Genomic DNA, 21,533 nt, shown 5'->3' with positions numbered 1-21,533 from the left:
GTGGTTGAGAGTCTGCCTGCCTATGCAGGAGACATGGGTTCCTGCCCCGGTCCAGGAGGATCCCATATGCCACGGGGCGGCCGGGCCTGTGAGCCATGGCCGCTGAGGCTGTGCGTCCGGAACCTGTACTCCACAATGGGAGAGGCCACAACAGTGAGAGGCCCGCGTACCGCAAAAAAAAAAAAAAAAAATGTGGTTATCATATGTATTATTTCTGAATAGATTGAAATATTTATTATAAAAACAGCTGCCTAATAACCAGAAACATCAATTGCAGAAATTGTATGGGTCCTAGTACAGTTGTAGTTCATACTCACCAGCTTATAACTTTGGGAACTCAACTGAGCCTTCTTTTTTTTTTAAAAGAATTATTTATTTATTTATTTATTTAAAAATACAGTTTTATGCAAATAAAAACAAAGGACAGATCATTGGAATTTCTTCCCTCCTTAAGGAAAGACATCAATACTTTTACAAGCTTAGCCTCATTCAGATAGAATTTGGAGGCTTTCAGTCGTCTTTTATTCTTATTTATTTATTTATTTTTCGTTGCTGCCCGTGGGCTTTCCCTAATTGCGGAGAGCAGGGGCTATTCTTCCTTGTGATGCGCGGGCTTCTCATTGTGGTGGTTTCTCCTGTTGCAGAGCACGGGCTCTAGGTGCACAGACTCAGTAGTTGTGGCACACGGGCTTAGTTGCTCCACGGCATGTGGGGTCTTCCTGGATCAGGGCTCGAACCCGTGTCCCCTGCATTGGCAGGCGGATTCTTAACCACTGCACCACCAGGGAAGCCCCAATTGAGCCTCCTTAAATACATTTAATTACATGCTATGGTGGAGTAAGCTCAGTGATTACATGAGTAGATATTTTCAGCTTGAACAGTTTTTTGGTTAGAGTAACCTCTGTGTCAGTATTATGTAGTGTTTATGTAATGTTCCAGTTTACAGAATTTAACCCTTAAATAAATTTTTTAAATTGGTAGTTTATGGTTCATAAACCAAAAAGTATAAAAGGTACACAGTGAAAAGTGCCTTCCTCCTATCTCTGTTCCTCATCCACTAAGTTCTCACTTTGAGTCCCAACAAGTAGCTCTTTTTATTTCCTTGTGTATAATTCTACGGATATTTTTATGCATGTATAAGTAAATATAAAGATATATTGGTATATAAATGTAAGTATAATATAGAAGTACAAATGTATATATTTCCCTTTTTAGTACAGATGATAGCATAATACTACTCTTCTGAAACTTTTAACTTAATGATGTATCATAGAGCCATAACTGCTGTTTTTAGATATTTACTGTTTTTTTATGTTGACACTTTCTGTTCTGCCAAATCTTAAGATTCTGATTAACTGTTGAGGCCTCTCTCTCCCCCCAGCCCTCCAATTCTGTTTCATAGTGGCATAGTACCCTTGTATGGCTGTACCGTCATTTATTGCACGAATTACTTCATTGGAGGACGTTTTAGATAGCTTCTGTCTTCTGCTGTTTCATTCAGTGTTGTACTAAATAATTTTGTATAGCCATCATTTCAACAGGTGCAAATACAGCCTTGGGATAAGTTATTAGAAGTGAAACTGCCGGGTTAAAGAGTATATATACATTTGTACTATTGACTGATACCACTCTCCATAGGATTTTACTGTTTTGTACCTCCACAAATGGTGGATGAGAGTTCCTGAAATCCTACATCCTTATCAAAACAGAGTTATCAAACTTTAGTATTTGGCTGCTCAGTAAGTGAAAAATGGTTGTTTTTTAATGTAGTATTAATTTGTATTTCTCTTATGAGTGAGATTGAATTTATTCACGTGTTTTAAAAAAACGTTTCCTCCTCTGAGAGTTGTCAGTACATGTCCCTTGCTCACTTTTCTATGGGTTTGTTAGCCTTTTCTTACCAATTTATGGGAGTTTGGTATAAGGGAAATAAACCCTGTGTGATGAGTTGGAATTATATTTTCCAATTTCAGTTCTCTTGATTTTGCTTAAGATTTTTTTGACTTGCAGAATTTATTTTATGTGATTGAATTTATCATTTATTTTCTGTAGCTTTAGGATTTTGAATCAATTTAAAAAAGCCTTTTCTGTTTTTGAGTTTATAAAAAATTGTCACGTTTTATTGCATTATTTTTGTTTTTCCATTTTTTACATTTAAGTCTTTTGCTCCATTTAGAATTTATCTGCTTGTACAGTGTGTTTTATTTCATTTCTAAACATTTTTCTGTTTTTTTAGTTTCTTATTATTGAGGATTTAGGTTATATTTTACTGTCTGATAGAATTAGTCTCTTCATTTTTCTTTATTTCCCTCTCTGAGTTTTTTTGTTATTATTAGTTTTCTGTATAAACTTCAGAATTATCTAATCTTGTTCCAAAAACAACCCTGTTGACCTCTTTGCTGAGATTGCAAACTATTAAAATTTTAAGTTAGGATGAAGAGAGAACTTAAGGATGCTAGCTCTTCCTTAACACAGAGATACTTGCTATGTTCAGATTTCTTCTGAGTCCTTCTGGGGTGTTTTAAAGTTTTCTTTATATAGGTCTTAGGCTTATTGTTAAGTTTGTTCCTAGGTATTTTATCTTTTTTATTACTATTATAAGTTTTTTTCCCCTTTATAGCCTCTAATTGTTTGTTATTAAGAGCTTAAAAATCAAGGTGAGCAGTGTTAATGTTTGTGCTTATGGAGTATAATTGTACCTTTGAACTTAGAAGCTTTCCAGTGTTGGTTCTGTCTGAGAACAACAAAGAAAAGTGACTGTCCAGATGTAATTGGTGGAATGTTAATTATAGAACTGTTTTGCAGCATATAAGATAGAAAAAGGGGAATAGAAATAATATTGAAAAGGAAGAATGGGGCCATTTGTGAAAAACCCTGAATACAGATGTTAGGTATTGTGCTTAATTTGGTAGCTAATGATGGGTCAGTAAGGAATTTAGAGCAGGTGAGCTGCATCTTAAAATTGATTAGGCAATGTTGTATAGGGTAATGGGTTGGGGAGGGGAGAAACTGGAGGTAAGAAGACCAATTAGGATTTTAGGCAAGAGGTAACGAGAGCCAGAGCTAGCATGGTAGCAATAGCAAAGGAAAGAGTGGATGTGAGAATAGTTCTGTTGTAACTGCAGTCACTAAAATCATTAGTGACCTAACATGTAAAACTCAGACTTCATTTATATCCCTATTCTGCAGACCTTTCCATGTTTGTGAAGCTGTTGACCACTTTCTCTTTCTTAAAAATGTTTCTGGATTCTTCTAACTTATTGACCATTCCTTCTGACCCTTTTGCTGTATTTTTTTCTTTGGACTTCTTTATTCTTGATATTCCAGAATTTGTGTTTAATTTTCATCTTCTGTTGTTTGGGTGATTTCACATAGTTTTGGCTACAAATCTCTATCTACATTTTTCACAGCTTTTTTGAGCACCTTAGTCTATGGTAGTGTTCCTCCTCTTTGATCCCATGGTATCCAGTTCGTACCTCCACCATAGCACTTATTGTGCTGAATTCTAAGGGTCCATATGCTCATCTATCTTCCTAACTAGATTGTTAACTCCTTTAAGGTAGGATTGGGGTTGTCTATTATCTCAGTATTCCCAGTACTGAGCTAGTGCCTGATGCTGAATAAATGAATTTCTAACTACCGTTAGATATCTCCACCTAAATATTCTACAGACACCTCAACTTATTACTGAACTCATCATCTTTACTTCAACTCAATCCTCTTCCTTCTTGTGTATTTCCTGTCTTAATAGCAAAGCCATCCTCTCAATTATCTAAGCTAAAAACATCAGAACCATCTTCATTTCCTTGTTCTCAACCACTCACCAGTAGATCACCACTAAGACCTATTTGAATATGTATCTCATAGCTGACCCTGCCAACTCTATATTCAAAGCTACTGTTTTATTCCATGTCCTCATTTTTTCCCCCACTGCTAAAATAATCCTTTAAATAGCAGAAATTTCTATATTTTGTTAGGAAGATTCATCAATGTTATTTTAAGCAGGTCATCATTTTTAAATACTGCCAGTCTTGCTTTTTAATTATGCATTACTGTTGGGTTAGCTTCATCGTTATCAATTTAGTTTGTTGTGTTCTGTTTGGATAATCCTGTAGCATGAATAATGATGCATATTTGCATCAGCAGTAGTTTTGTATTTTTCAAATAATTAGATTATGTATACAGTTGACCCTTGAACTGTGCAGGTCCACTTATATGTGGATTTTTTCAATAGATACGTACTACAGTACTACCTGATCCACAGTTGGTTGAATCCATGGATGTGGAACTGTGGATACGGTGGGCCAACTGTAAAGTTACACTCAGGTTTTCTACTGAAGAGGAGGGGGAGGGGTTGGTGCTCCTAACCCCGGCATTGTTCAAGGATCAACTGTTTATTGTAGTTCAGATGATTTATTCCTACTGCTCTTATATCAGCATAAGTATTCATAATCTCTCAAAAATCTTCTTGTGTGATATATTTTATTATCACAGAATTATTTTTTCACTGGATTGTGAAAATGGGGGTATAGGTGAGCCATAGGGTTTTTGTTGTTTTTTGTTTTCTTACCTCACCAAAATGGTATCTAAAGGATCTGAGAACATTAGCCCAGGCTAAGCTCCTTATTATCATATTTTAGTCTTTATACTGAAGCTTTAGCCACCAGTTCTATCAGCATCATCTCCCAGTACCCTCCCAATACTCTTTCTGTTTACACCAGAATTTAGTCTAGCCTATAGAATTTACTGTCTCCTGAAAATATCCTTCGTGCTTTCATGGCTTTTGGACGTGCTGTGTTCTTTTTTCTTAGAATGTTTCCCCCTTTTCTTAGCTTAGTAAAGATCCTTTCATTCTTTGAGGTCCAGGTCAAACTTAATCACTTAACCATAGCCCTTCTAATTTTTGTTTAATAGAGCACCAGCAATGTATCATACTTTTGTTCTTGTTTGTTTTTTCACTAGACTGTGAATCTTTTTATTTTTTCTTTGGATTTTTCCATGTCTAGGAATGCATATGGATCACACTTTACACATAATAATGTTGGTTGAATGACTGAATAATTGAAAGAATGAATGAAATGAGTATGTTCAATCTAGAGGATTTGGCAGCTCATTTTATGAGATGTGCAGGAGAAGGGAAAGATAATATATGGAAAGGAAAATGATAGTTCATTTAAAGTCAAGAATTTAAGGAAACGTTTCATGCAATAGACTGATTAGAAAATCCTTCAGCCACAAACAGTAAAAATGCTTGCTAGATATAATAAATATCCTTTTAAATACTTCTAAGGTCCTGTGAGATAGGGATTAACATAATTATTTGGGGGAAATTATTTTAAGAAGTGAAAAGCAAATAGAAATATATATCTCTGGCTTCTGCTGGGTTGTTCTTGAAGTTAGGATGTGTGGGAAGTCTGTAGTCTCTAGCACCACTCCTGTTTGTTTAGCTTTAAGTATGATCGATTCAGCCTGAGCGAGACATTAGGTGCTAAGAAGGGACATCTGTGCCCTAATAAAGACTCATTCATAAGGGGAAAATAAACTAGGATCAGATTTTTGCAAGACATAGAATGTTACACTGAGAGTTTCAATACTTTTGAAGGTTTTAGAGCAAGAGGGTTGTCTAAATGAAAGTGATAGTTTTGGGAATATTACCCTGGTAACAAAGCATAGGATGGATAAGGATGGGAAGAGACAAAGAAAAATAGCAATTAGTATCAATAAATTATTACAGAGCGGATTAAGATGGGGCATAGGGTCTGGAAAGGAGGGGTAATGTAAGAGATCTGTTGAGGAAGACTCAGTGGGACTGGGTGATAACAGGGGACTCAGGTTTGAGTCAGAGTGAATGGGATTTAGGAGAGTGAAAGAGGGTGAGGTGAGCTAGCTTGTTGAGGGAGGAGGATTTGTACTCACTGTATATGAGGACATTTAAGTGGAGTATACCTCAGGCATCATGAGCTGCGAGATGTCTACTTAGAATAGGAAATGATTAAAGGTTTTTTGCTTATGTAGTGGGTTCTCAGAACTATCGTTGTGTCATCTGGAATGGTATATTTGAAACAAGAAAATAGATTCTTTGAGCTAGATACTTTATATAGAGAATAGAAGTTGTTCAGGAACTAAATTTTCTATGTTCACTTGAGAGGGTGAAAAGAAAGTAGAGAGGAGGATTTAGAGAGTAAAAGGAAATCCACGTCACAGAGCCAGAGAATAAGTTTTTTGTTTTTTTTTTAAATGAAAGCTTATTTATTTATCTATGGCTGTGTTGGGTCTTCGTTTCTGTGCAAGGGCTTTCTCTAGTTTTGGCAAGCGGGGGCCACTCTTCATCGCGGTGAGTGGGCCTCTCACTGTCGCGGCCTCTCGTGTTTCAGAGCACAAGCTCCAGACGCGCCGGCTCAGTAGTTGTGGCTCACAGGCCTAGTTGCTCCGCGGCATTTGGGATCTTCCCGGACCAGGGCTCGAACCCGTGTCCCCTGCATTGGCAGGCAGATTCTCAACCACTGCGCCACCAGGGAAGCCCTAGAGAATAAGTTTTGAGGTCAGTTGCTTCAGGTGCTGGGACAAGGATTAAACTTGAGTCTTAGATTTGTCAAGTAGGTAATTGTTGACTTTCAAGTTTCTTTAGAGAAAAGAAAAGGGGATTTGTAGAGGATCTAAGATTGTAAAGGGTAAAGAGGGAATAATAGTTAGAAAATAGAGGCTTTGGTACAGATAATTTATAACATTTGTCAGTGGAATGAGAAAAATAGGTAACAGGAAAAGGACAAATCTGTGGAGAGAAGTTTTTCTTTAAGACTAGGGAGAAGAGCCCTGCACATCCTTTGAAAAGAGAGGTGAGGATGGTGTCAGGGGAATGATTGAAGATATAGGAGGTAGAGGGTCCTTCGGAGTTGGAAAAATAAAATCTGAGTCACAGAAGGCGCAGTCATAGAGAGGGACAGTAAGACACTCAGTTCTTCTTGGACTAGAGAATGAGAGAAATGGCATAGAAGAAATAAGGAGACAAGGAAAGATAGATGATGGAGTAATCCTCTTGTACCTTTGGGTGATATATGTGATTATAAAGTAGAAAAATCTACAAAGGAAGTGAAAAATGCTTTATATTTTTAATAGAAAAATCCATACTGATTTTGCTGTCCTAAACTTGCTTTGGTAGTGAAGTAAAAAAGCTCAAAGTTGTTGAAACCTAATTGGGAAGTAATTTACTTAAAGCTCTTTTTATTGTTGTAATTAACTGGAAGACTAAATTAGAATCGAATTTTATTTATATCTCTCTTAACTTCTACTACAGGTTATATCTTAAGTGTTGTGCTACTAACCTTGCCCAGGCAGCATCTGGTTCAGCTTTACCTATACGTTTTGACTGCCTTGCTCCTCTATGCTGGACATCAAATCTCCAGGTAAGAATGTGAGCCATTTTTGAAATGTATGACTGAATTTAAAGTTTTCCTTTACCAGTAAAATACTTTTCATGAACACTGTTAAGAAACTGAGGCTTTGGTAGGTATCCAAAACAGATTTTTATTTTTGATACTTGTTTTCTAAATGAATATTATCATACAGGATTAATAGCTGGGGTTATGTCTCAAAATTTTTTTCTGCTTTTACAGTCTTACTATGAAATGGACCTTAAGGGTATGTTTACAAAGATACCCATGAGCTTTTCTTTATTACCTGAGAAAAGACTATCCAAAGACAGGCTATAGGAACTATTTAACAATTACGGACTTCATTACTGTCATCATTTTAGGAAGTCGGTTTATGATGCATGAGTTATCAGCATAAGGTGCAACCATGTATATAGTGGATGATTGATATAAATTATTTCATGAGGTTAATTGTATAGGTCAGAACTTCTGCCTCTTTAGAAGTATTGTCTGTTTGTCTTGGTCTGCTGGTCCTAAATTTTAAGACTCTGGTCTGCCAATGAATATGAGCTTCTTACTTTGAAACAATATTAATATTGTTAATATTGTTAACAGTAAATGTAATGGGGTAGAATAAGTTTTGTGGGTACAATACTTCTTTCGTTTTGATTGAAATGTATAACTGTAACAAAATGTACTCCCAGTTCTAAGAAGAGTGGCAGTTACTTTGCATATATAACAAGATATAATTTTCTAGAGGTTTGAAACACAGATTTTGGTGTACATTTGAAATTTAATCTTAGAAATAGCATTTTTGTATGACTAGAATTGAATGGTTGACTTTTAAAAAACCTTTTTCCCCCTGATTATAAAATTATACTGTTCGCTGTAGGCAGTTTTTGGGAAATATAGAAAATTTAAAGGCAGTAGCAATCACCTGAAATTATACCACCCTGAGATAGACCTGTTAAGATTCTGTTATTTCCTTCCAGTTTTTTAATACCTTCCACTTTTCACCACTTCATTGGTTACAAAAGAGTGACAATTACTAACAGTCACTGACTCTTGGTCCTCTTGCTGAAGCAGGACCGCCATCTTCCTTATTTCATCTAGTTATTTCCTGAAGTCCCCCAAATATTTCCCAGAAACTCAGTCTTCTCACATTCCTCTCCTCTGTTCCTATCTGGTTGATTTCATCTGCTCAAAATGGTACCTGGAGGGTGGCATCTTACTCTTTAACTTCTGCGGCTATCCTTGCCCAGGGTATGTTCTTGGATGTCAGAATTGCAAAATATGGAGCTGCAAGAGCAGTGCTGCGTGTTTGTAATTGTCACAGTGTTTCAAATCAAGCTGCTTTACTCTCGGCTTTTCTAAGTTCGTGTCACACAAGCATGTCCCTGTGTCTTAGCCTTCTTCACAGGACCAACTTGAGCCTTTTCCTACAGCATCTTTCTCCATAGAGCCTAGACTAGGAGTCCAAGGGCCAGCACTGACTCAGACAACAGGATATCCTTCCCATTCCAGGACCACCAGCCCCAAACCCTGACGCAGTCTGTTCCTGTGGCCTTACCCAGACACTTCTGAATCTCAGCTCAAGCTGGAGACACTAACCTATCTTAATTTATTCATTTTTAAATAAAAATGGTATCTATGGAGTATAATGCAGTAGTTAGAGTATGGGCTCCTTAGTCACCATTTTAGTGTGTAAAATGAGTGTTTGGGCACCTAAGAATGACATATCTTTTGGAAGAACGGATGGGGATTGGATAGGTTCAAATCCATGTTTCTCATTTACTGCTCTGTAACCTTAGTATCACTTGTCAGAAAGGTACATCTCAGTTTCTTCACCTGTAAAATGCTGATAATATTTTAAGGGGCTATTATAAAGATTCATTAAGATTAAGCATGTAGGGCTTCCCTGGTGGCGCAGTGGTTGAGAGTCCGCCTGCCGATGCAGGGGACACGGGTTCGTGCCCCGGTCTGGGAAGATCCCACATGTCGCGGAGCGGCTGGGCCCATGAGCCATGGCCGCTGAGCCTGCGCGTCCGGAGCCTGTGCTCCACAACGGGAGAGGCCACAACAGTGAGAGGACCGCGTACCGCAAAAAAAAAATTTCTGACGCATCATAGTGCTCAGTGAATTTTAACTTTCTCATGTCTTGCTTTTATTATGCAGCGGTGTTTTGTGAGCATTTTCCTGTGTTGTTAGTCTTTAAAAAAGGATTTTTTTTCATGGCAGGGTATTCCATGGTATAGCTATCTAATGCTAGCTTTTTAGAGTTGATAGGATTTTGATGATTAATCAAAGAAATCTGAAAGTTGAAGGTAGAGCTATTAAAATTGTTATTTTTATATGTTATTATAATTCCTGGTGAAAGAACAGTGAACCAGCACTTGCCCCTTATGTTTTTTTTTGTTTCCATGAGGTTTAGTGATGTAGTGATGGCTAAAACCTTGTAGCTCTATTTTTATCTGCAGTATTATCATCCAGGCTTTTCTAGAGAGATCAAAATTCTGTTATGTAGGGGTAAAGGGGACCCTAACAGTGTCAGAGATAAAGAAAGCCTTTTTCTAACCATTTTTCTTTGCCAGTTTCAATGTTTTACTTTTAGTTTATAGGAATGTTTTTTCCAGTATTTAAAGTTTGTTTTCATTATCAGAAAATTTATATTTATTTTAAACAGTAAAAAGAATTGTAATAAAATTTTACAGTGTGCAAAATCATTTCTTGTTTATTTCATTTTGATCCTTCTTATATATAATCCTTTGAGATTTACAGATGAAAAAACTGAAATTGGCCAACATCTAGGAAGGCATGATCCCAGACTTTAACTTGAATCCAGGTTTTCGGATTCCTAGTTCAGCCCTGTTAGGGAAATAGCATGGTTAGTGGAAAGAAAATTAGTTTTACAATCAGTAGGATATGAAGTAGTTTCCCTACTTAGTAAATATGTTACCCCGGCAAGTTGATTCTTCGAAACTGTAAAGTAAGACAATGCCTATCTTATGGAGTTAGTTTTGATGTTAAACTAACAAATTTCAAGTTATGGAATATTTTAGTATTTCTCTTTTTAGTATAATTTACACTACATGGTACTATCTCAAAAACATTAGCTAAGATTTGTTAATCCTTGAATTATTAATAAAATGTTACGTTTAATAAATTTTGTGTCTTGAAGGTGTCTCATTTATAGACTATTAAGGCTGAATTTTTTAGTTTAAAAAGCATAAAGGTTCATATTTCATGTGGCAGCTTCCTGAACAAGTATCTTTTTAAAAAAGTAACAGCTTTATTAAGATATAATTCACATACCTGTTTCAAGTGTACAGCTCAATGGTTTTGAATGTGTTCACAGAACTGTGTAAATCATCACCCCAATCAATTTTAGAACATTTTTATCACTCCAGAAAGGAACCCTGTATCCATCGGCAGTCACTTCCAATTTCCTACCAATCCCCTTCCCCTAGCCCTATGCATGTCAGTCTTTTTTCTGTCTTTATGGATTGGCTTATTCTGGACATTTCGTATACATTGAATTGTATAGTATGTGATCCTTTGTGCCTAGCTTCTTTCACTTAGCATGTTTTCAAGGTTCATCCATGTTGTAGCATGTATCATTACTTCATTTTTCTGTCCAGATCATATTTTGTTGTATGAATATAACACATTTTGTTTATCCATTCATTCATTGATGGACATTTGAGTTGTTTCTGCTACTTGGCTGATACAAATGAACATTTGTGGTTTTTGTGTAGGTGTCCTTTTTGTGTGGGGGGTGCATATACCTTGCAGTGGAATTGCTGGTTCATATAGTATCTATGTTTAAACTTTTGGGGAACTACCAGACTATTTTCTAAAGTGGCTGCACTATTACATTTCCACCAGCAGTGTATGAGTGTTCCAGTTTCACCACATCCTTGCTAATACTTGTTGATATCTGTCTTTTTCAGTATAGCTATCATAGTAAGCGTGGAGAGATATTCATTGAGCTTTTGATTTGCATTTCTCTGATGGCTAGTGATGTTGAGCATGTTTTCACGTGTTCATTAACCATTTGTAAGTTTTCCTTGGAGAAATGTTTATTCAGATCCTTTGCCCATTATTTAATTGGGTTGTCTTTTTTAAAAAATTGAGTTGTAGGAATTCTTTATATATTCTAGATACAAGTGCCTTCTCAGTTAAATGATTTGCAAATATTTTCCAGCATTCACTCCAGTCTAGTTATATCAAGGTAGAGTGTAGTATGGTCCTGAGAAGGAAAATCAATACTTGGATAATTTAAATAATTAATTTGATACTTCAAAAATTGGCTGTAGAAAAAGACATTTGCAAGTGTTCCTTATATTGAAAGTTTCATAAACTCTTGAAAAGCTGGGTCTCTCTTTGCCTTAATTCACGTATAGGCATACCTTGTTTTATTGGGGTTCGCTTTGATTTACAGATACTGCAGTTTTTTTTTACAAATTGAAGGTTTGTGGCAACCCTGCATCAAACAAGTCCATCAGTGCCATTTTTCTTTATTTTGTTTTTTTGTTTTTTTTTTAAGAAGATGTTGGGGGTAGGAGTTTATTAATTAATTTATTTATTTTTGCTCTGTTGGGTCTTCGTTTCTGTGCGGGGGCTTTCTCTAGTTGCTGCAAGTGGAGGCCACTCTTCATCGCAGTGCGTGGACCTCTCACTAGTCATGGCCTCTCTTGTTGCGGAGCACGGGCTCCAGACGTGCAGGCTCAGTAGTTGTGGCTCACGGGCCTAGTTGCTCCGTGGCATGTGGGATCCTCCCAGACCAGGGCTCGAGGCCATGTCCCCTGCGTTAGCAGGCAGATTCTCAACCACTGCACCACAGGGGAAGCCCCAGTGCCATTTTTCTAACAGCATTTGCTCATGCTTCATGATTCTGTTGCATTTTGGTAATTCTTGCAGTGTTTCAAACTTTTTAATTATTATATTTGTTATGGTGATCTATGATCAGTGACCTTTGATGTTACTATTGTAATTATTTTAGGTCACCACAAACTGCACCCATATAAGATGGCAAACTTAAGAAAATGCTCTGTGTTCTGACTGCTCCACTGACTGACCATTTCCCATCTCTCTCCCTCTTCTTGGTCCTCCCTATTCCCTGAGACACAATAATATTGAAATTAGGCCAGTTAATAACCCTACAGTGGTCTCTTAAGTGTTCAAGTAAAGGAAGTGTCATGTGTCTCACTTTAAATCAAAAGCTAGAAATTATTAAACTTAATGAGGAAGGCATGTCGAAAGCTGAGACAGGCTGAAAGCTAGGCCTCTTGTGCCAAACACTTAGCCCAGTTGTGAATATAAAGGAAGGGTTCTTGAGGGAAATTAAAGTGCTACTTCAGTGAACACATGAATGATAAGAAAGCTAAACAGCTTTATTGCTGATATGGAGAAAGTTTTAGTGGTCTGGAGAGAAGATCAAACCAGCCACAACATTCCCTTAAACCAAAGCCTAATCCAGAGCAAGGCCCTAATTCTCTTCAATTCCATGAAGGCTGAGAGAGGTGAGGAAGCTGCCCAAGAAAAGTTTGAGGCTAGCAGATGTTGGTTCATGAGGTTTAAGGAAAGAAACCATCTTCATCACATAAAAGTACAAGGTTAAGCAGCAAGTACTGATGTAGAAGCTGCAAAAAGTTATCCAGAAGATCTAGCTAAGATCATTAATGAAGGTGGCTACACTTAAGAACAGATTTTCAGTGGAGACAACGCAGTGTTATATTTATAAGGAAGAAGATGCAGTCTAGAACTTTTATACCTAGAGAGGTCAGTGGCTTCAAAGCTTCAAGGGACAGGCTGACTCTATTAGGGGCTAATGCAGCTGGTGACTTTAAGTTGAAACCGATGCTCATTGACCATTATGAAAACCCTAGGACCCTTAAGAATTATGCTAAAATCTACTCTGCCAGTGTTCTATAAATGGAATAACAAAACCTGGATGACAGCATGGTTTACTGAATATTTTAAGCCCACTGTTGAGACCTACTGCTCAGAAAAATATTCCTTTCAAAATATTACTGATCATTGGCAATGCCTTTGGTTGCCTAAGAGCTCTGTCAGAGATATATAACAAAATTGAATGTTTTCATGCCTGCTGGTATAACATCCTTTCTGCAGCCCATGGATCAAGGAGTAATTTTGATTTTGATCTTCAAGACTTATTTAAGAAATACATTTCATAAGGCTGTAGCTGCTGAAGATAGTGATTCCTCTGATGGATCTGGGCAAAGGAAATTGAAAACCTTTTGGAAGGAATTCACCATTCTACATGCCAGTAAGAACATTTGTGATTCATGGGAAGAAGTCAAAATATCAACATTAACAAGAGTTGGGAGGATGATTCCAGCCTCATGGATGACTTTGAGGGGTTTAAGTCTTCAGTGGAGGTAGTCACTATAGCTGTGGTAGAAATAGCAAGATAACTAGAATTAGAAGTTGAGCCTACAGATGTGACTGAATTGCTGGAATCTAACAACAAAAACTGTAGCACGTGAGAAGTTGCTTCCTATGAATGAGCAAAGAAAGTGGTTTCTTGAGACGGAATCTACTCCTGGTGAAGATGCTGTGAAGAGTATTGAAATGACAACAAAGGATTTAGAATATTATACATTATATAAACTTAATTGATAAAGCAGGAACAGGGTTTGAGAGAATTGATTTTAATTTTGAAAGAAGTTCTACGGGCTTCCCTGGTGGCACAGTGGTTGGGAGTCCGCCTGCCGATGCAGGGGACGTGGGTTCGTGCCCCGGTCCGGGAGGATCCCGCATGCTGCGGAGACGCTGGGCCCGTGAGCCATGGCCTCTGGGCCTGCGCGTCCGGAGCCTGTGCTGCGCAACAGGGGAGGCTGCGGCAGTGAGAGGTCCGCGTACCGAAGAAAAAAAAAAAAAGTTCTACTGCCGGTAAAATGCTATCAGACAGCATTGCGTGCTACAGAGAAATCCTTCATGAAAGGAAGACTCAGTGTGGAACACTTCATTCTTGTCTTTTTTTTTTTTAACATCTTTATTGGAATATAATTGCTTTACAACGTTGGGTTAGTTTCTGCTGTATAACAAAGTGAATCAGCTGTACATATACGTGTATCCCCATAGCCCCTCCCTCTTGCTCTCCCACCCTCCCAATCCCCCCCCTCTAGGTGGTCACAAAGCACGGAGCTGGTCTCCCTGTGCTATGCGTCTGCTTCCCACTAGCTATTTTACATTTGGTACTGTATGTATGTCAGTGCTACTCTCTCACTTCATCCCAGCTTCCCCTTCCCCCAGCCAGTGCCCTCAAGGCTGTTCTCTACGTCTGCGTCTTTATTCCTGCCCTGCCATTAGATCGATCAGTAGCACTTTCTGAAATTCCATACATATGTGTTAGCATGCAGTATTTGTTTTTATCTTTCTGACTTACTTCATTCTGTGTGATAGATTCTAGGTCCCTCCACCTCACTACAAATAACTCAATTTCATTTCATTTTATGGCTAAGTAATATTCCATTGTATATATGTGCCACGTCTTCTTTATCCAGTCATCTATTGATGGACACTTACGTTGCTTCCATGTCCTGGCTATTGTAAATAGAGCTGCAGTGAACATTGTGGTACATGACTCTTTTTGAATTATGGTTTCTCAGGGTATATGCCCAGTAGTGGAATAGCTGGGTCATATGGTAGTTCTATTTTCAGATTCTTCGGGAACCTCTATACTGTTCTCCATAGTGGCTGTATCAATTTACATTCCCACCAACAGTGCAAGAGGGTTCCCTTTTCTCCACACCCTCTCCAGCATTTATTGTTTGTAGATTTTTTAATGATGCCCATTCTTACCGGTATGAGGTGATACCTCATTGTAGTTTTGATTTGCATTTCTCTAATGATTAGTGATGTTGAGCATCCTTTCATGTGTTTGATGGCAATCTGTATATCTTTGGAGAAATGTCTGTTTAGGTCTTCTGACCATTTTTGGATGGGATTGTTTGTTTTGTCGATATTGAGCTGCATGAGCGGCTTGTATATTTTGGAGATTAATCCTTTGTCAGTTGCTTTGTTTGTAAATATTTTCTCTGATTCTGAGGGTTGTCTTTTCATCTTGTTTATGGTTTCCTTTGCTGTGCAAAAGCTTTAAAGTTTCATTAGGTCCCATTTATTTATTTTTGTTTTTATTTCCATTTCTCTAGGAGATGGGTCAAAAGGATCTTGCTGTGATTTATGTCATAGAATGTTCTGCCTATGTTTTCCTCTTAAGAGTTTTATAGTGTCTGGCCTTACATTTAGGTCTTTCATCCATTTTGAATTTATTTTTGTGTATGGTGTTAGGGAGTCTTCTAATTTCATTCTTTTACATATAGGTGTCCAGTTTTCCCAGTACCACTTATTGAAGAGACTGTCTTTTCTCCATTGTATATTCTTGCCTTCTTTATCAAAGATAAGGTGACCATATGTGTGTGGGTTTATTTCTGGGCTTTCTATCCTGTTGATCTATATTTCTGTTTTTGTGCCAGTACTGTACTGTCTTGATTGCTGTAGCTTTGTAGTATAGTCTGAAGTCAGGGAGCCTGATTCCTCCAGCCCTGTTTTTCTTTCTCAAGATTGCTTTGGCTGTTCGGGGTCTTTTGTGTTTCCATACAAATTGTGAAATTTTTTGTTCTAGTTCTGTGAAAAATGCCGTTGGTAGTTTGATAGGGATTGCATTGAATCTGTAGATTGCTTTGGGTGGTATAGTCATTTTCACAATGTAGATTCTTCCAATCCAAGAACATAGTATATCTCCATCTGTTTGTATCATCTTTAATTTCTTTCATCAGTGTCTTATAGTTTTCTGCATACAGGTCTTTTGTCTCCTTAGGTAGGTTTATTCGTAGGTATTTTATTCTTTTTGTTGCAGTGGTAAATGGGAGTGTTTCCTTAATTTCTCTTTCAGATTTTCCATCATTAGTGTATAGGAATAAAAGAGATTTCTGTGCATTAATTTTGTATCCTGCTACTTGACCAAATTTATTGATTAGCTCTAGTAGTTTTCTGGTTGCATCTTTAGGATTCTTTATGCATAGTATCATGTCATCTGCAAACAGTGACAGTTTTACTTCTTCTTTTCTGATTTGGATTCCTTTTATTTTTTTTTCTTCCCTGATTGTTGTGGCTAAAACTTCGAAAATTATGTTGAATAATAGTGGTGAGAGTGGGCAACCTTGTCTTGTTTCTGATCTTAGTGGAAACGGTTTCAGTTTTTCACCCTTGAGAACGATGTTGACTGTGGGCTTGTCATATATGGCCTTTATTATGTTGAGGTAAGTTCCCTCTATGCCTACTTTCTGGAGAGTTTTTCTTGTAAATTGATGTTGAATTTTTTCGAAAGCTTTTTCTGCATCTATTGAGATGACCATATAGTTTTTCTCCTTCAATTTGTTAATATGGTGTATCACATTGATTGATTTGCGTATATTGAAGAATCCTTGCATTCCTGGGGTAAACCCCACTTGATCATGGTGTATGATCCTTTTAATGTGCTGTTGGGTTCTGTTTGCTAGTATTTTGTTGAGGATTTTGGCATCGATGTTCATCAGTGGTATTGGCCTGTAGTTTTCTTTTTTTGTGACGTGTTTGTCTGGTTTTGGTATTAGGGTGATGGTGGCCTTGTAGAATGAGTTTGGGAGTGTTCCTCCCTCTGCTATATCTGGAAGAGTTTGAGAAAGATAGGTGTTAGCTCTTCTCTAAATGTTTGATAGAATTTGACTGTGAAGCCATCTGGTCCTGGGCTTTTGTTTGTTGGAAGATTTTTAATCACAGTCTCAGTTTCAGTGCTTGTGATTGTTCTGTTTATATTTCCTATTTCTTCCTGGTTGAGTCTCAGAAGGTTGTGCTTTTCTAAGAATTTGTCCATTTCTTCCAGGTTGTGCATTTTATTGGCATAGAGTTGCTTGTAGTAATCTCTCATGATCCTTTGTATTTCTGCAGTGTCAGTTGTTACTTCTTTTTCATTTATAATTCTGTTGATTTGAGTCTTTCCCTTTTTTTCTTGATGAGTCTGGTTTCTCAATTTTGTTTATCTTCTCAAAGAACCAGCTTTTAGTTTTATTGATCTTTGCTATTGTTTCCTTCATCTCTTTTTCATTTATTTCTGATCTGGTTTTTATGGTTTCTTTCCTTCTGCTAACTTTGGGGTTTTTTGTTCTTCTTTCTCTAATTGCTTTAGCTGTAATGTTAGGTTGTTTATTTGAGATTTTTCTTGTTTCTTGAGGTAAGATTGTATTGCTATAAACTTTCCTCTTAGAACTGCTTTTGCTGCATCCCGTAGGTGTTGGGTCATCGTGTTTTCAGTTTCATTTGTTTCTAGGTATTTTTTGATTTCCTCAGTGATCTCTTGGTTATTTAGTAGTGTATTGCTTAGCCTCCATGTGTTTGTATTATTTACAGATTTTTTCCTGAAATTGATATCTAGTCTCACAGCTCTGTGGTCGGAAAAGATACCTGACATGATTTCAGTTTTCTTACATGTACCAAGACGTGATTTGTGACCCAAGATGTGATCTGTCCTGGAGAATGTTCCATGACCACTTGAGAAGTGTATTCTGTTGTTTTTGGATGGAATGTCCTATAAATATCAATTAAGTCCATCTTGTTTAATGTGTCATTTAATGTTTGTGTTTCCTTATTTATTTTGATTTTGGATGATCTGTCCTTTGGTGAAAGTGAGGTGTTAAAGTCCTCTACTATTATTGCGTTACTGTCAATTTCCCCTTTTATGGCTGTTAGCATTTGCCATATGTATTGAGGTGCTCCTATCTTGAGTGCATAAATATTTACAATTGTTATATCTTCTTCTTGGATCGATCTCTTGATCATTATGTAGTGTCCTTTTTCTCTTGTAATCATCTTTATTTTAAAGTCTATTTTGTCTGATATGAGAATTACTACTCAAGCTTTCTTTTGATTTCCATTTTTTCAGTCTATATGTGTCCCTACGTCTGAAGTGGGTCTCTTGTAGACAGCATATGTATGGATCTTGTTTTTGTATCCATTCAGCCAGTCTGTGTCTTTTAGTTGGAGAATTTAATCCCTTTACATTTAAGGTAATAATCAACATGTATGTTCCTATTACCACTTTCTTAATTGTTTGGGGTTTGTTATTGTAGGTCTTTTTCTTCTCTTGTGTTTCCTGCCTAGAGAAGTTCCATTAGCATTTATTATAAAACTGGTTTGGTGGTGCTAAAGGCTCTTACCCTTTGCTTGTCTGTAAAGGTTTAATTTCTCTGTTGAATCTGAATGAGATCCTTGCTGGGTAGAGCAATCTTGGTTGTAGGTTTTTCCCTTTCATCACTTGAAATATGTCCTGCCACTCCTTTCTGGCTTGCAGAGTCTGTGCTGAAAGATCAGCTCTTAACCTTACAGGGATTCCCTTGTATGGTATTTGTTGCTTTTCTGTTGCTGCTTTTAGTATTTTTTCTTTGTATTTAATTTTTGATAGTTTGAGTAATATGTGTCTTTGCATGTTTCTCCTTGGATTTGTCCTGTATGGGACTCTCTGTGCTTCCTGGACTTAATTTTGACTGTTTTCTTTCCTGTATTAAGCAAGTTTTCAACTGACATCTCTTCAAATATTTTCTCAGTCCCTTTCTTTTTCTCTTCTTCTTCTGGGACCCCTATAATTTGAATGTTGATGCGTTTATTGTTGTCCTAGAGGTCTCTGAGACTGTCCTCAATTCTTTTCATTCTTTTTTTTAACTCTGCTCTACAGTAGGTATTTCCACTATTTTATCTTCCTGGTCACTTATCCATTCTTCTGCCCCAGTTATTCTCCTATTGATTCCTTCTAGAGAATTTTTAATTTCATTTATTGTGTGGTTCATCATTGTTTGTTTGCTCTTTTGTTCTTCTAGGTCCCTGTTAAACGTTTCTTGTATTTTCTCCATTCTCTTTCCAAGATTTTGGATCATCTTCACTATCATTATCTGAATTCTTTTTCAGGTCGACTGCCTATTTCCTGTTCATTTGTTTGGTCTGGTGGGTTTTTACCTTGCTCCTTCATCTGGTGCATATTTCTCTGTTTTCTCATTTTGCTTATCTTACTGTGTTTGGGGTCTCCTTTTCACAGGCTGCAGGTTCGTAGTTCCCGTTGTTTTTGGTGTCTGCCCCTAGTGGCTAAGGTTGGTTCAGTGGGTTGTGTAGGCTTCCTGGTGGATGGGACTAGTGCCTGTGTTCTGGTGGATGAGGCTGGGTGCTGTCTGTCTGGTGGGCAGGACCACGTCCACTGGTGTGCTTTGGGGTGTTTGTGAACTTATTATGATTTTAGGCAGCCTCTTTGCTAATGGTTTGGGTTGTGTTCCTGTCTTGCTAGTTGTTTGGCTTGGGGTGTCCAGCACTGGACTTCTCTGGTCTTTGAGTGGAGCTGGGTCTTAGTGTTGAGACGGAGATCTCTGGGAGAGCTCTCGCCGATTGATATTACGTGGGGTCAGGAGGTCCCTGGTGGACCTATGTCCTGAACTCGGCTCTCCCACCTCAGAGGCTCAGGCCTGAGTCGCGGCTGGAGCACCAAGATCCTGTCAGCCACACGGCTCAGAAGAAAAGGGAGAAAAAAATAAAATAAAGTTATTGAAATAAAAAATAAGTAAATATTATTAAAATTTAAAAAGTAATTTTAAAATAAGAGAGCTGCCAAACGAATAAACAAATCCACCAGTGATAACAAGCACTAAAAACTATACTAAGATAAGCATAAAAAGTCAGAAACTAGTCTGTCACATACAGCAAACCCCAAGTCTGCAGTTGCTCCTAAAGTCCACGGCCTCAATTTTGGGAAGATTCCTTGTCTATTCAGGTATTCCGCAGATGCAGGGTACCTCAGGTTGATTGTGGAGATTTAATCCGCTGATCCTGAGGCTGCTGGGAGAGATTTCCCTTTCTCTTCTTTGTTGGCACAGCTCCTGGGGTTCAGCTTTGGATTTGGCCCCTCCTCCGCGTGTAGGTTGCCTGAGGGCGTCTGTTCCCCGCCCAGGCAGGACGGGGTTAAAGTAGCGGCTGATTAGGGGGGCTCTGGCTCACTCAGGCTGGGGGCGGCTGGGAGGGAGGGGTACGGAATGCAGGGCGAGCCTGTGGTGGCAGAAGCCATCATGACATTGCAACAGCCTGAGGTGCACTGTGTATTCTCCTGGGGAAGTTGTCCCTGGATCACGGGACCCTGGCAGTTGTGGGCTGCACAGGCTCCCAGGAGGGGAGGTGTGGATAGTGACCTGTGCTTGCACACAGGCTTTTGGTGGCTGCAGCAGCAGCCTTAGCGTTTCATGCCTGTCTCTGGTGTCCGCGCTGATAGTCGTGGCTTATGCTGTTCTCTGGAGCTCATTTAGGCGGTGCTGTGAATCCCCTCTCCTCGCGCACCCCGAAACAATGGTCTCTTGCCTCTTAGGCAGTTCCAGACTTTTTCCCGGACTTCCTCCCAGCTAACTTTGGTGCACTAGCCCCCTTCAGGGTGTGTTCAGGCAGCCAACCCCAGTCCTCTCCCTGGGATCCGACCTCCAAAGCCCGAGCCTCAGCTCCCAGCCTGGTCGGCACCGATCCTCTGTGCGGGAATCTCTCTGCTTTGCCATCTGCACCCCTCTTGCTGTGTCCTCCTCCGTGGCTCCAAAGCTTCCCCACCACCCTTACCCCAGTCTCTGCTCGCGAAGGGGCTTTGTAGTGTGTGGAACCCTTTTCTCCTTTACGACTCCCTCCCACTGGTGCAGGTCCCGTCCCTATTCTTCTGTCTCTGTTTTTTCTTTTTTCTTTTGCCCTACCCAGGTACTTGGGGAGTTTCTTGCCTTTTGGGAAGTCAGAGGTCTTCTGCCAGCATTCAGTAGGTGTTGTGTAGGAGCTGTTCCACATGTAGATGTAGTTTGATGTATTTGTGGGGCGGAAGGTGACCTCCACGTCTTACTCCTCCGCCATCTTGAAGGTCCTCCATCCATTGTTGTCTTATTTTAAGAAATCGCCACAGCACCCCAACCTTCAGCAACCACCACCCTGATCAGTCAGCAGCCATCAACCTTGAGGCAAGACCCTCCACCAGCAAAAAGATTATGACTCGCTGAAGGCTCAGCTGATGGTTAGCTTTTATTTAGCAACAAAGTATTTTTAAATTAAGGTATGTACATTTTTTTTTAGACGTCATGCTACTGGACACTTAGTAGACTA

At 38.6% G+C, this 21,533-nt stretch overlaps 1 protein-coding gene across 1 annotated transcript in view; it reads left to right on the top strand.

Moving 5' to 3' along the window:
• RNF145 (ring finger protein 145) overlaps positions 1-21,533 on the top strand; it is a 65,107-nt gene that overhangs the window by 8,371 nt on the left and 35,203 nt on the right. Inside the window, exon 3 of the mRNA XM_029216576.1 lies at positions 7,295-7,403. Within this exon, the coding sequence (XP_029072409.1) occupies positions 7,295-7,403 (109 nt within the window). The remainder of the gene's footprint in view (positions 1-7,294; positions 7,404-21,533) is intronic.

Source organism: Monodon monoceros, unplaced genomic scaffold (genome assembly GCF_005190385.1).
Source record: "Monodon monoceros isolate NGI ecotype Baffin Bay Population unplaced genomic scaffold, NGI_Narwhal_1 Super_Scaffold_12, whole genome shotgun sequence".
NCBI lineage: Eukaryota > Metazoa > Chordata > Mammalia > Artiodactyla > Monodontidae > Monodon > Monodon monoceros.
Note: the sequence above shows the minus strand (reverse complement) of the source record. Positions and strands in the feature narration are given on the sequence as shown.